Source organism: Mauremys reevesii, linkage group 1 (genome assembly GCF_016161935.1).
Source record: "Mauremys reevesii isolate NIE-2019 linkage group 1, ASM1616193v1, whole genome shotgun sequence".
Lineage (NCBI taxonomy): Eukaryota > Metazoa > Chordata > Testudines > Geoemydidae > Mauremys > Mauremys reevesii.
In genome coordinates this window covers 110,072,282-110,087,644 of record NC_052623.1, presented here as the reverse complement: position 1 = coordinate 110,087,644, position 15,363 = coordinate 110,072,282, and the positions used below count along the sequence as shown (strand labels likewise).

General features: G+C 41.6%; 1 protein-coding gene across 2 annotated transcripts in view; it reads right to left on the bottom strand.

Moving 5' to 3' along the window:
• The window catches only part of MYO16 (myosin XVI), a 575,450-nt gene that overhangs the window by 393,598 nt on the left and 166,489 nt on the right, over positions 1 to 15,363 (bottom strand). For both annotated transcript variants that reach the window (XM_039547002.1, XM_039546990.1), the window contains 2 exons: positions 10,880 to 10,950; positions 1,418 to 1,561 (listed from right to left, as the gene is read on the bottom strand). In XM_039547002.1, the coding sequence (XP_039402936.1) occupies positions 1,418 to 1,561; positions 10,880 to 10,950 (215 nt within the window). The remainder of the gene's footprint in view (positions 1 to 1,417; positions 1,562 to 10,879; positions 10,951 to 15,363) is intronic.

Genomic DNA, 15,363 nt, shown 5'->3' with positions numbered 1-15,363 from the left:
AATAGGTGCTAATTCAGATGCTGATGGCAATTATTTAAGGCAACACTCTTAACTATTTCACTGCTTATGAATGCATATATAACAGGAGAGGAATTATAATATTATGAAAATCTATATTAGCATTTCCAAAGGATGGATGAGAGTATGAGAGATTAGCCAATGGGGTCCAAAGGATGTGTGAATTAAGATGGGTAGGCCTTTAACACTACATGGTGGGGTTATAGAGTGGGCACTATTAGTTTCATTTTTCTTAAATAAGAGTCAGCTATCAACAGTTTATGAAACCCTGCTTTAGAGTAAGTTTTCTAGTGGTATTTATAATACACAATAGCCTAGAGCAAGGTTTGAGTGCATTTCAAAAGGGTCTAAATAAACATTCCTCTTATATAAAATTTAGGATTTTGTGTGAACATAGTTGTAGACCTGAAGAACTGGCCACTAAAAGAGTACTTTTTTTCTTGCTATAGTTTATAATAACTTCGAAGTTGCAAACTAAATGTGTTGCCTCCCTAAAATGTTCCACCCTTCATTCACTGCCTGTAAACATGGGGTTGTCATTCTAGGGACAATGATGAATGTGTGGGGCTCGCAGTGATATGTTAGCTAAAATAGAATTAAATCACTTACTTTAAGAAAAAATATAATGAGACATTATAAATAGATATAAGCAAGTAAACAAAGTTAGGTCACACTTTGGGCTATTTCAACATTGTCCCTTTAAACTACATTATAAGATAAACAGCAACCAATATCCACGCAATACCATGTGCCAAGATTAAAGTCTGGGCCCTTAGAAATAGAAAAGGCTTAACAAGAATAAAGTGCTCATCTATCATAGGCTGAATGTAGTGTCTGTTATACTTGTTATACATAAAACATTCTTTCTTTCATAGATTCAAAATTGGTTAGATCAATATTAAATTGCTCTTACTTTCATCAAATTCACAGACATCTCTTCATGAATACTGAGTTTAACTGAATGCTAAAAATACTTCTTGGTTTTGAGAAACAATTTTGATAGGACTATCTGCCAGCTTGGCCTTTAATAGAAAGCAATGGGGAGAAGAGAAAGAAATCATCTGCTTGTCCCATTTGTGACTGACCTATTATCCAGATACATCATCTCCTAACCAAAACAAAACCAAAAACAAACAAACAAAACCCCTTGACATGACATTTACACTGTAGTCACTTTACAGACCTGAAAAATTTCTTACCATAGACCTGGAAAAGGAAAGAAAGAAAGAAAGAAAGAAAGAAAGAAAGAAAAAGAAAATCATGACATATGGATATATTCTTCTCACTGATCTGATTAGTTATATTATATGTTGCATTCAAACAACCATTTCAGATCTCATACTTTTGCATACTTATGTCTAATTTTCAAGAACACAATGCACTGAATAGTTTTACTTACTACTAATAGTAGCAGGACAATATCAGGATTATCACATGCACAGGCTACATGCACTGATGTCCAAAAATCCTCATCCTGATGATTTACATTTACTCCTCTGTCAATCAGAATTTCTGCAGCAAAGGCATTGTCATAACGAGCACACTGAAAGAGAGAAGAGAAGATTAGCCACAGGGCTTAGCTCAAGGTACAACTGAATTTATCAACAAACTTTTTTCAGTTTGTGTTTATTCTGTACATAACATAGAAAGTGATCAGATAATGTATTGAAGATTAAGCTTCCATTCCTGCAGGGAGCTGATGGATCCATGGAAATAAACTCTGTGACATGCAGGGGGTACATACTCTTAGGCTACGTCTATACTACCAGCCCAGGTCGGCGGGTAGCGTTCGACTTCTCGGAGTTCGATATATTGCGTCTCATCTAGACGCGATATATCGAACTCCGAACGCGCTCCCGTCAACTCCGGAACTCCACCACCACGAACGGCGGTGGCGGAGTCGACGGGGGAGCCGCGGACTTCGATCCCGCGGCGTCTAGACGGGTGAGTAGTTCGAACTAAGGTAGTTCGAGTTCAGCTATGCTATTCGCGTAGCTGAACTTGCGTACCTTAGTTCGACCCCCCCCCCCAGTGTAGACCAGGCCTTAGTGTAGGATCCACAAGTTTCCCTATTGCCTCGAGAACAGAACTACATCAAATTTACAGAAGGCTTGGCTTTCCACAGCTACACAGAGAACAGGATTTACCCTTGATTAAATTACATCATTACCAGGGCTCTGATCTTTCCTAATAATTTTCATACAGAACAAATTACAGATGGAACTGCACAGCTCCAGGCATAAACAATGGGCTACAACATCTTTTGCCTCTAATTTATCAGGGTTTGAAAACAGCCCAGATGTGTAGTGACAAAAATAAAATAATCACTTCACTCTGATGTTTGTTCAGTGGCCTTTGTGAAATGAATTGGCAATCTTACTCCACTTCACACAACAAAAATCATCAATCATAATTAGCTTCCTTGTTAGAGAGGGTGGTTGACTGACTGGGCATGCCAAAGAAACGATTCTGTGCCTCCCAAAAGAATGGACACTCCAGGTGGTAATTTCAAAAAAGCTTAGGGCCTGAACTCTGCTACCATTGATGTCAATGGGAGTTAGGTCAAAACTTAGTACTTCTGAAAGTCCCACTCTCAATTGCTGGTTTAAAGCACATTAATATGGCAGTCTGGAAAAATGTGAATAATGCTCTTAATTTAGCATTTTCCACAGCCTTTATTAAAGAAATAGATCACTTTTTGGAATAGTGGGGAGAAGACACGGAGGAAAAAGGAAATATAACAGTTTTATATTGTAAGTCATTTTTGAATGACATTTTATGGTAAATATATATTTTAGTTCAGTTCTTGAGTGAGCAGATTACTCACGCTAATGGCAAAGAATCCACAAGGATCATCCTTTCCCCTTACATAAAGTAGATTAGATCCAGTTAAATTTTAAAAACTGCTAAGTAAACAATCTCAGTGAGCAAATCTTTAAATAAATGCCAAGTTACTATTTTAAAAAAAATCTTGAAATAAAGTTGGCTGCTCTATTTGTAGCATGACTGATCCCCAGATGTATTGGCACTGTGTTTAAAAGAGGGACAAATCTGGGTCACACTGAAATCAATGCACATTTTGCCATTGTCTACAGTGGGATCAGGATTTGTCTGTAAATGAATTAACAATACTCACAAAACCGAGTCAGTAGCTTACATACTCTACAGTAAATCATGTTTCTCCCTGCATGAAGTTTTCCCTTCTCTTGGAATTGTGTGTTAACTTAGGTAGTGACAGGCCCCACAAGACATATTGAACGTAATGAGGCATGATGCATTAAACTCAAAAAACCTAAAAGACAGCTCACTGAGAACTGCAGTTAAAAAGAGTGTTCCAGTTGCCACGTAGAGTCACTTAAAATCCTTAGAGAAGGTTCTCTTTTGGTTTTAAAATGTGAGTGGGACAGCTTGCTTACAAGACACACTGCTTTGGGGCTGTTAACTAGGTCCAAGATTTTCAGATCTGATTAGCAATTTTGAGATACTCATTTTTTTGGGTTCACAACTTCACACACCTTAAAGGGGTGTCATTTTAAGAGGGCAGTTACTCAACACTTTTCAAATTTCAGGCTCCTTTAAGATGCCTCAAGTTGGAAACTCCAAAACACTCATCACTTCTGAAAATCTTGGCCTAGAACTTTTGTTGGTGACTCCTAAATCACAGAGGGGCACGTGAGTAAGGACAACAACAGTATTACAAGGCCAGAGAAGAGAATTATTTTTTTTTCTTCTTTTTCTTCTGGTCTTCTGAGATATAAGACACAAGAACAACCAATAAGAATGGGGTGAAGATGGGCAGCACTGCATTGGTCAATAGGCACCATGTGTTTAGGATACAAGGCAACAACATACAGGAATGGCTAAAAATTGTAAAATGATGTTGGGAAGAGAGTTGGAATTCCATACACAGAGTCAGAGTCTTGAGTCTAGTAAGGTTACACTGTACCTGTAATATGTCTGTGTGATAATGCTGCTGTGCTCCATATATGTAAAATGGGAAACATATGTCTCTCCAAACCAAACTGAAATAGTAGTATACTTTTAGGAGGCCAAATTCTGCCCTCTGTTATACTCATGAAGCCATATTAAATTAATCAGGGTTACATTTGTGTAACAAACTTGGGCCCAAGTATCTAAATTAGACATTTTAGAACTAAGCCTAATGGTGAACAGCTATGGTAGCTGACCTGGAGCTACTCACAGCCTTCAAGAAAAAGGGAACATGAAGGCTGGGTACCTGTGGTGACCTCCTGACCCCACTGAAGTCAATGGACAATTTGCAACTGACTTCAAAGAAGGTAGGATCTTTTTCTCTAGAAATAAGTGCTATACAATATTTACTGAACTCTCTTGATTTATCACAGAGATTACCAATTAACTGTGGGAAAACTTGTTTTTCAATAATCTTTTTCTTATTCTCCAAATGATGTTTTTGGCAAGGTACATGTTGGCTGAAATTTTGGTTCTTACTTCATGGACCTTACATTTGAAAATTGAAAAGATTAAGGAGTCATATTGTCTGTCTACACTCATCTCTCCCCTTAAATCATTCTTCTTCTGTAAGGCCTTTCAGTGATAACCCATCATTTATACAGAATACTCCTAAAAACAAAGCCAAAGCTTAAAGTTGTCCCTTTGTCCTGGACGTCATGTTTGGACTGTGTTATTTGTGTATAAAAAAGGATCCTGCTCTCTTACTCACATAAGTAGAACCCTACACATTTTAAAGGGATTATTGGCACACACAGGAGTTGGCCCTTAGACTGTGAACTTCATGTGGCACACAGAGGCAGGTGATCCTCTAGGTTGACAAAGCAAAAACGGTCAAATACATACAAAAAAATTCCAAATCCAGCATAAATTTGAATCATTTAAGCCACTTAGGTTTTGTAGGACTCTCTCAAGCAGAAATATCATAAGACAATAGGGTTTTGTAGCACATCCTTCAGAAGAAGAAAGAGGAGCGTCCATGTACTAGCAATGGAGATACAGGTGAGCAACCGTTTTCATGTTCTCTCCACAGGTACTAATGTGGAGAGTGGACTAGATGATACATCTGAGGAAAGGGAGCAGAAGGAGACTCCACCGATTGGAAGGCATGAGATGCACTGTCCTAGGGACGGGGGTTCCACGACTCCCAAGAGAAGGAGGCAGGTGGTGATGGTTGGGGACTCCCTCCTCAGGGGGACTGAGTCATCTATCTGCTGTCCCGACTGAGAAAACCAAGAAGTCTGCTGCTTGCCAGGAGCTAGGATTCATGATGTGATGGAGAGACTGCCGAGACTCATCAAGCCCTCGAATCGCTACCCCTTCCTGCTTCTCCATGTGGGCACCAATGATACTGCCAAGAAAGACCTTGAGCGGATCACTGCAGACTACGTGGCTCTGGGAAGAAGGATAAAGTAGTTTGAGGCACAAGTGGTGTTCTCGTCCATCCTTCCTGTGCAGGGAAAAGGCCTGGGTAGACATCATCAAATTGTGGAAGTCAACGAATGGCTATGCAGGTGGTGTCAGAGAGAAGACTTCGGATTCTTCGACCATGGGATGGTGTTCCAAGAAGGAGGAGTGCTAGGCAGAGACGGGCTCCACGTAACAAAGAGAGGGAAGAGCATCTTCGCAAGCAGGCTGGCTAACCTAGTGAGGAGGGCTTTAAACTAGGTTCACCGGGGGAAGGAGACCAAAGCCCTGAGGTAAGTGGGGAAATGGGATACCGGGATGAAGCACAAGCAGGAGTGTGCAAGAGGGGAGGACTCCTGTCTCAGACCTAGAAAGCGGGACAATCAGCGAGTTATCTTAAGTGCCTATACACAAATGCAAGAAGCCTGGGAAACAAGCAGGGAGAACTGGATGTTCTGGCACAGTCAAGGAACTATGATGTGATTGGAATAACAGAGACTTGGTGGGATAACTCACATGACTGGAGTACTGTCATGGATGGATATAAACTGTTCAGGAAAGACAGGCAGGACAGAAAAGGTGGGGGAGTTGCATTGTATGTAAGAGAGGAGTATGACTGCTCAGAGCTCCGGTATGAAATTGCAGAAAAACCTGAGAGTCTCTGGATTAAGTTTAGAAGTGTGAGCAACAAGAGTGATGTCGTGCTGGGAGTCTGCCATAGACCACCAGACCAGGGGGATGAGGTGGACGAGGCTTTGTTCCGGCAACTAGCAGAAGTTTCTAGATCGTAGGCCCTGGTTCTCATGGGAGACTTTAATCACTCTGATATCTGCTGGGAGAGCAATACAGCAGTGCACAGACAATCCAGGAAGTTTTTGGAAAGTGTAGGGGACAATTTCCTGGTGCAAGTGCTGGAGGAACCAGCTAGGGGCAGAGCTCTTCTAGACCTGATGCTCACAAACCGGGAAGAATTAGTATGGGAAGCAAAAGTGGATGGGAACCTGGGAAGCAGTGACCATGAGATGGTTGAGTTCAGGATCCTGGCACAAGGAAGAAAGGAGAGCAGCAGAATGCGGACCCTGGACTTCAGAAAAGCAGACTTTGACTCCCTCAGGGAACTGATGGGCAGGATCCCCTGGGTGAATAACATGAGTGGGAAAGGAATCCAGGCGAGCTGGCTGTATTTTAAAGAATCCTTATTGAGGTTGCAGGAACAAACCATCCCAATGTGTAGAAAGAATAGTAAATATGGCAGGCGACCAGCTTGGCTTAACAGTGAAATACTTTCTGATCTTAAACACAAAAAAGAAGCTTACAAGAAGTGGAAGATTGGACAAATGACCAAAAAGGAGTATAAAAATATTGCTTAGGGATGCAGGAGTGAAATCAGGAAGGCCAAATCACACTTGGAGTTGTAGCTAGCAAGACATGTTAAGAGTAATAAGAAGGGTTTCTTCAAGTATGTTAGCAATAAGAAGAAAGTCAAGGAAAGTGTGGGCCCCTTACTGAATGAGGGAGGCAACCTAGTGACAAAGGATGTGTACTCAATGCTTTTTTTGCCTCTGTCTTCACAAATAAGGCCAGCTCCCAGACTGCTGCACTGGGCAGCACAGTATGGGGAGGAGATGACCAGCCCTCTGTGGAGAAAGAAGTGGTTCAGGACTATTTAGAAAAACTGGAGAAGCACAAGTCCATGGGGCCAGATGCACTGCATCCATGGGTGCTAAAGGAGTCCACAGATGTGATTGCAGAGCCATTGGCCATTATCTTTGAAAACTCATGGCGATCGGGGGAGGTCCCGGATGACTGGAAAAAGGCTAATGTAGTGCTCATCTTTAGAAAAGGGAAGAAGGAGGATCCAGGGAGCCTCACCTCAGTCCCTGGAAAAATCATGGAGCAGGTCCTCAAGGAATCAATTCTGAAGCACTTAGAGGAGAGGAAAGTGATCAGGAACAGTCAGCATGGATTCACCCACCAAGGACAAGTCATGCCTGACTAACCTAATTGCCTTCTATGAGGAGATAACTGGGCCTGAGGATGAGGGGAAAGCAGTGGATGTGTTATTCCTTGACTGTAGCAAACCTTTTGATACGGTCTCCCACAGTATTCTTGCCGGTGTGGAAGTACAGAAAGAACTGACAGGGATTTGTAGGGGATCTTAATGCATGACAGTCTCTGTTAGACAGAGTCAGGCTAGCTGTAACCCTAATAACGCGAGATTTGTAGAAGCGAGGATTGTGTGAGGTGAGTGGAAAAGAACTGTGTGAGAAGTTGTTGCGATCTTGCACTGATAAAATATGTAGACTGGTGTCTTTTTAGAAGTGAGAAAAACAAGATATCAGGATGACCTATGTATAAACAAAATGCAGCTGTTGCTTATTATTGTCTGTAACAAAAGTATAAATGCTGGCTGTAATTGTTTACCTGTTGAGAGACCTGTCTAGGAAGGGGAGACCCTATGTCCTAGTGCACTCTCTCCCTGTTGTAGCTGCTAAACAGAATAAAGTATCTGACTCTGCTGCACCCAAACAAAAAAACGAGAACTGAGTTTTTCTCCGACACCGGCAAGTTAAAGAAGTATGGGCTGGATGAATGGACTATAAGGTGGATAGAAAGCTGGCTAGATCGTCGGGCTCAACGGGTAGTGATCAATGGCTCCATGTCTAGTTGGCAGCCAATTTCAAGCGGAGTGCCCCAAGGGTCGGTCCTGGGGCCAGTTTTCTTCAATATCTTCATTAATAATCTGGACGATGGCGTGGACTGCACTCTCAGCAAGTTTGCAGATGGCACTAAACTGGGAGGAGTGGTAGATACGCTGGAGGGTAGGGATAGGATACAGAGGGACCTAGACAAATTAGAGGATTGGGCCAAAAGAAACCTGATGAGGTGCAACAAGGACAAGTGCAGAGTCCTGCATTTAGGATGGAGGAATCCCATTCACTGTTACAGACTAGGGACCGAATGGCTAGGAAGCAGTTCTGCAGAAAAGGACTTAGGGGTTACAGTGGACAAGAAGCTGTATATGAGTCAACAGTGTGCCCTTGTTGCCAAGGAGGCTAACGGCATTTTGGGCTGTATAAGTAGGGGCATTGCCAGCAGATCGAAGGGCATGATCATTCCCCTCTATTCAACATTGGTGAGGCCTCATCTGGAGTACTGTGTCCAGTTTTGGGCCCCACACTACAAGAAAGATGTGGAAAAATTGGAAAGATTCCAGCAGAGGGCAACAAAAATGATTAGGGGGTTGGAGCACATGATTTATGAGGAGAGGCTGAGGGAACTGGGATTGTTTAGTCTGCAGAAGAGAAGAGTGAGGGCGGATTTGATAGCTGCTTTCAACTACCTGAAAGGGGATTCCAAAGAGGATGGATCTAGACTGTTCTCAGTGGTACCAGATGACAGAACAAGGAGTAATGGTCTCAAGTTGCAGTGGGGGAGGTTTAGGTTGGATATTAGGGAAAAAAATTCACTAAGAGGGTGGTGAAGCACTGGAATGGATTACCTAGGGAGGTGGTGGAATCTCCTTCCTTAGATGTTTTTAAGGTCAGGCTTGACAAAGCCCTGGCTGGGATGATTTAGTTGGGAATTGGTTCTGCTTTGAGCAGGGGGTTGGACTAGATGACCTCCTGAGGTCCCTTCCAACCCTGGTATTCTATGATTCTATGTTTCAGCCCATGCTCCACCACAGGCCCTGTTTCCAGGCAGCACCAAAGTGAATGGTGCTGGCCAGGGAAGCAAAGGAGTGTGTGCTGTACATCACTGTTTTTGACAGAAAATGTAGTTTCCACAAAAATAAAACTTTTCTGTAGGAAAGTTTCAATTTTGCTGAAATTTTTCAAATTTCTGTTGGGAAAATCTAAACAAAATATTTTGTTTCGGGTTGGTTCAATACAAATTCAAATATTTCAGTTTGTTGAGCTGACCCAAAATGTTTAATTTTTAGTCAATTCATCATTAAGCTGCATTTTGTATAGTGACTAAAGGCCTCATTGGCATTGGCATTGGCATTAAGGCCTCCATTTTCACCTATGGACTGGGCTCTCTGGCCAGATTACATCTGCCATGATGCAATGCAGATTCCCCTCTGCACAGATTCATGTTGAACTGACTCAAAATGAAACATTTCACTGTTTCCAAATTGAATTTTTTCTAAATATTCCATTCCTTGAAATTTTTTGACAAATTCAACTTTTTGTGCAGGTTTGCAATGAAAACAAATGTTGCAGTATTGTAATTGCCCACTGGACAGAAATTCTGATTTTCACTCAGCTGGAGGCATCAGGGTTCTGTACAGTCAGAGACAGAACCTACAGATGCATCCCACAGACAGAACCCCCATGTAGTTTAAAGGCCAATACATCTGCAGGGGTGGATCAAGTACACTCTGTAAAGTAGATTAAGATGAATACGATTTATTTTGGTATTAGAGACACAAGTTACTAACTTCCTTGTCTGAATATAAAGTAGTAGCAGCAGTAATCATGGGATTGCTTCCACTGGATTTATTTGGTTTGCTAGCAGTAGAAATGTGTGATTAAATTCTGATTTTCAAGTATACTGCCCTTAATTTGGGGGCATGTTTTTTATTGGCTTTTTTAACACACTAGAAAACCGGGCAGGTTTACATCAACGTTTCACTAATATTTGTGAACCTTCTGAAAGAATCTGGGCAAATTAACCATTTTGTGTTCAAAACAGGCAAAACTTATCATATTCTCCTGAGCATTGGGACATTTGACCCAACCCTCAAAGCAAAACACAGATGCCCTGCAGACCTATGTGGGTCAAAATAGAAAACATGGTATGCATGACGGGGCCCAGCAAAATAAAATAACAGAGCTTCTTACAACTCTGCTGTGAATCCCTAATTGCCATCCTCTACTTCACAGTAACTAAAAGTGACCCGACACCAGTGTATTTGCTATATTGCTCTCTCTCCCTTAATTACATGGTAAACACAAACCTGCTCCCTATTCTTTTAATCACTTAATCTGAAATACAAATAACTATGGTGATCTAAATGCAGATACTGTGTTAGATTTCCATTTGTAGGAAATCAACACTGAAAAAAATCAAAAGGAAGGAATGACATCAGTTAAACTGAAGGTTAAATTGTCTTTTTTTTTCTAGTCTGTGAAGGTTTTAAAATATTGCATTTCTCCGTCTTATGAAGCAGGCAATTTTTCCTTTGCTCTTACTTACTGTGCAGATAATTTATGCCTAAAACATCTAACTGGATTTTGCTAATAACCATCCATAGTACATGATGCATCCCTACATAAGCCTTTTGAACACCACCATGTATTTCACGTACACAGCTGGATGCAATTATAATCACTGTGGTGCTCAGTTTAGATAAAAAATTACTGATAAACCTTTCTTGTTGTTAATATGCCCAATATGCTCCTCAGAATCTTGCCATATTTATCCACTGTCGCTAACATTAATCTTCAATCACTCTTACCAGATGGAGCAAGGAGCCTCCTGAGGAAATAAGAGTGTGAGGGTCTGCACCATCCTTTAGTAGCCGTAGCACTGAAATATCAAAGAAAAGAGAAGGAGAAAGAATTAATGCACCAATGCACCCAGTACTGAGATCTTAATAGCCCGATTTTTCATCACCTTCATTAACAGATTTAATAATATATTCAAACCTCTGAGATAACATATGTAAAACTATCATGTCAGCATTTCCTGTCTCATTTATTTTAATGGCGAGGTCTGACAGTTCAGGACCTTTGATAACTATGCTAATTATGAGCAATATCAAGGATTTCACTAGAGCAGTAGTTCTCAACCAGGGATCAGGGACCACTGGGAGGCCACAGGCAGGTTTCGGTGAATCTGCAAAGCAGGATCAGCATTAGACATGCTGGGGCCCAGGGCAGAAAGCCAAATGGGCCTGAAACCTGGGGCCCTGAGCCCTCCCACCCTGGGCTGAAGCCAAAGCCTGAGCAACTTAGCTTCACAGGGCCTCCTGTGGCATGGGACTGGGCCCCGGGCAATTGCCCTGCTTGATACTCCCTAATGCTAACCCTGTTTTTTATATGCAGAAAAACAGTTGTTGTGGCACAAGTAGGCCATTAAGTTTTTCCTAGCATGTTGAGGGGGCCTCAGAAAGAAAAAGGTTGAGAACCCATTGCTTTAGAGTGTAGTTGTGTTTCTGTAGTTCTGAAAACAGGATATTCCATAGCAAGGTTAAAGTCACCGGATTAGACCATGTTCATGTGAGTGCAGAACACAGTTAACTGCTTTTATTATATTTTGCAGAGTTCCCTGAGACCTAGAGGCTTTTTCGCTAAATGATTGAGATTGGTGTTCATAACTTATATTGCCTGAAATTAATCTTCATGCCACAGCTTAGTGAAGTGCACTCCATTCAACCTCTACAGCACATTGCCTGAGCACTGACATAGCATAATTCCTGAAAAGATATTTCGGCCACATTCTGCTCACAGTTACATGTAACAAACTCCTTTGAAATGAACCCAGGCATTTAACGCAGAACAGAAGATAGCCCTGCATATTGGTGCTCAGTCAGGATTGACAATTCTTTATTCTTTTTCCTTGGTCTCTATGGCTTTTATAACCTTTTCACTTCAAATTCAGGAATTGACTAATTCACTCTATTAGTGTTCATTCCAGGGCAGGACTGAATAATGAAAAGGCCAAGACATCATCAGGGGAATTTACCCTGTTTGTGCTGGCTAACTGGCATACGAAGTCCACAATGACCTCACCCCTGAGAAATACCCTCAGCACAGAGGTCCTCTATAGAAGCACAGCTGGTTCCACATGGTCATCAGGAGGCCCTGATCCAAGAGAAGTTATATGATGGGTCAGGGGTATGATGGGCCCATAGTAGAGGAGCGCACAAGTTAAGAGAGCTCTTATGGCTCTCAGCCCCTGAATAGGGGAGTTGCAAACCATCTCCCCCTTTGCTGTGCACTGGAGCCCTCCCACCCTGGGCTGAAGCCGAAGCCTGAGCAACTTAGCTTCACAGGGCCTCAGTCAATATATGAGTTGTGAAATGCATAGAAAGAGGCTGTCACAGTTCCATAGTGAACACAGTGGTCCAATAAGGGCACCCACTCTAGGCTCCCAGCTCGCCAGCAGTCACCTCTTTTGGGTGGAGACCTGCATCTCTCTCCCTCCTGACTGAGGTTTTTCCAGGCTGCACAGTTCCCTGTGTACACTGTGTTATTCTCAGCAGACCACACTGCCTAACCAGGCCAAGGTCTGTGCACTGCTAACTCTTTGAAGGCTAAGAATAACATAATTGCCAGCAGTTATGAGTTACCACACCGTTCTTTCTAAGCAAGCACACTTATTCTTAAGGTGAAAGCAATTCAAAGAAAAGATATTAAAAATAAAATAACCTATGCACATGCTAAAAAAATTAACAGAGGCCACCCCAACTCCAACCTTGGACCAGGGAAGGGTTGGAAAGACTGATACCTGCCAAAGGTTGCCACATAAGAACGGCCATACTGGGTCGGACCAAAGGCCCATCTAGCCCAGTATCCTGTCTTCCGACAGTGGCCAATGCCATGTGCCCCAGAGGGAATGAATAGAACAGGTAATCATCAAGTGATGCATCCCATCTCTCCTTTCCCCCACCCTTGGCTGAAGGTTCTGTCCATTTGCTGTATCAGAAAGAAGGCTCTAAGTCAATTTAAAGTCAGACTATTTATCTAAAAGTCCTTTATTTGTCAGGAGTCTCTGGAGACTCCAATTTGAACCAGTATATTTGAGCCTCTGCAAGTGGCGGTACCTCCTTGGAGGTGTTATAACCTCAGTCAATTTGCCTAATCAGCCACCATTGTTCCTAGTTCCTAGAAAGCTATAGGTCACCTTTCCTCGCGGAAATGCATACAAAGCCTGGCACACAATGATACATAAACTTAACACAGTGAGATCTCCCAAATATATTGCAGGAAATTGCCATCTGTCACAGCAGCAAGATGTGAACTCATGGTCTCTTGGCCTCCAGTTCAGTGTACTTCCCACAATGCAAGAGATGCTGATATGGACAAGCAAGCGAGATCTGGGAGCATGCAAAGTCTATTGGAGCATTCACAAAACTAGCAGGCCAGCGATGAATCTGTTCTACAGCATATGAACAAATGGTATTTTCTAGAGGGGTGATAAATGAGAGTGGGTGTCCCTTTTGTGGACACCAAGCCAGCCAGTTAGCTATAGAATCCCTCTTGGTAGTTGTTCTCTCCTTGCTTTACCTGTAAAGGGTTAACAAGTCCATGAATAAAAGAAAGGGAGTGGACGCCTGACCAAAAGAGCCAATGGGAGGGCTAGAACTTTTTAAAATTGGGAAAAAACTTCTCTTTGTCTGTCTGTTGTTCTTTTCTGGAGGGAGAGGACAGAGCAGAGACAGGGCTGAGACTATTCTGTAATAAAGCTTTTTGTCAGGTTTGGAAATCATCAGATCATACCTAAAATTCCTCATTTGAACCCCAGATATGTAAGTAGATCATAAAATGTCTAGCAAGATGCGACTAGATTATCTCTATTTTTTATTGGCTTATGGACTCCTCCGTGCTAACCTCAAAAGCTTTTGTTTTACTTGTAACCTTTAAGCTGGACCTCAAGAAGGTTATTCTTGATATTTAATTTTTGTAAGTTCCAGATGTATTTTCTTTCCTTTTTTTTAAAATAAAATTTACCTTTTTTAAGAACAGGATTGGATTTTTGGTATCCTAAGAGGTTTGTGCATATGTTGTTTAATTAGCGGGAGCAACAGCTAATTTCCTTTGTTCTCTTTCTCAGCTCTTCCCTGGAGGGAGAGTGAAAGGGCTTGAGGGCACCCCACAGGAAGGAATTCCCAAGTGCTCCTTCCTGGGGTCTCAAAAAGTTTTGGTTTTTTTTGCTCTTGAGTGGTGGCAGCATCTACCCATCCAAGGTCAGAGAGAAGCTGTGACCTTGGGAGTTTAATCCCAGCCCAGAGTGGCCAGTATTAATTTTTAGAATCCTTGAGGGGCCCCACCTTCTGCACTCAAAGTGCCAGAGTCAACCTTGGCAAGAGGTTTATAACTTAGCCAGATCTTGGTGGATTTCCATAGGACACTTACAGTTTGGCTCTCCCGCTATGTAATTTGAAGTTCCTGCTACAAACCACCGAAGCACTAGAGGTTTTCAATAATGGTCAGATGTGTTTTTTGTTTGCTCAGTAGATTTTTTTAAACACCAGCAATTTTCACTAGCTTTGTTTTCTGAAATGGCTGAGCCATCCTTGATCAAATTTTCCAGAAAAAAAAATCTTTCTGAGTCAGACACCAAACAGAAAATTTCAGCTAAAACAGTTAAAGTTCAATAATGTTATAATGAAAATAGAGATTTATAATGGGAAGGGATAGGCAACCTTAAATATACGAGCAGTTACATGCTTCACCTATACACATCCAGGTATATATTTTGGAAGAATCAAAAAATGACAGTTACAACAAATTCCACTCTGTATTTCATTTCAGGCTTTGAAAATAGACAATCTAAACCCTCCTATAAATTCAAACCTGAAGAATAAAATCTTTGTACCTTCTCATTTGCCTTTTTACTTGTTTTTGCTTCATTTAATTTAGTTAATTGCAAATGCGCTTTGCTTTCTGGCAAACACAATTTTGTAAACTAAATACTCTTAGACTCTACTGTTGTTCTTGGCACTGCCACTGAACTGGGAAGCAGAACACTGAGTAATGTGGATTAAATAGACTGTGTTACAATTGCCAAGCAAAATGGAGAATATAAGGGAGCATATTTATACTTGTCATAAACTTGGCAAAAGTGGAAGAATGAAGGAAAAAAACCCACAAATTATTTCTTCCTCCTCTCATTTATAGGAGCCCAGTGATTAAAGATCACTCGTCCTCCCCCACATAACACATCCTATTATAGGCTAAACCTCAAAAGCTGGACTTTTTGTTCCTATCAGTACTA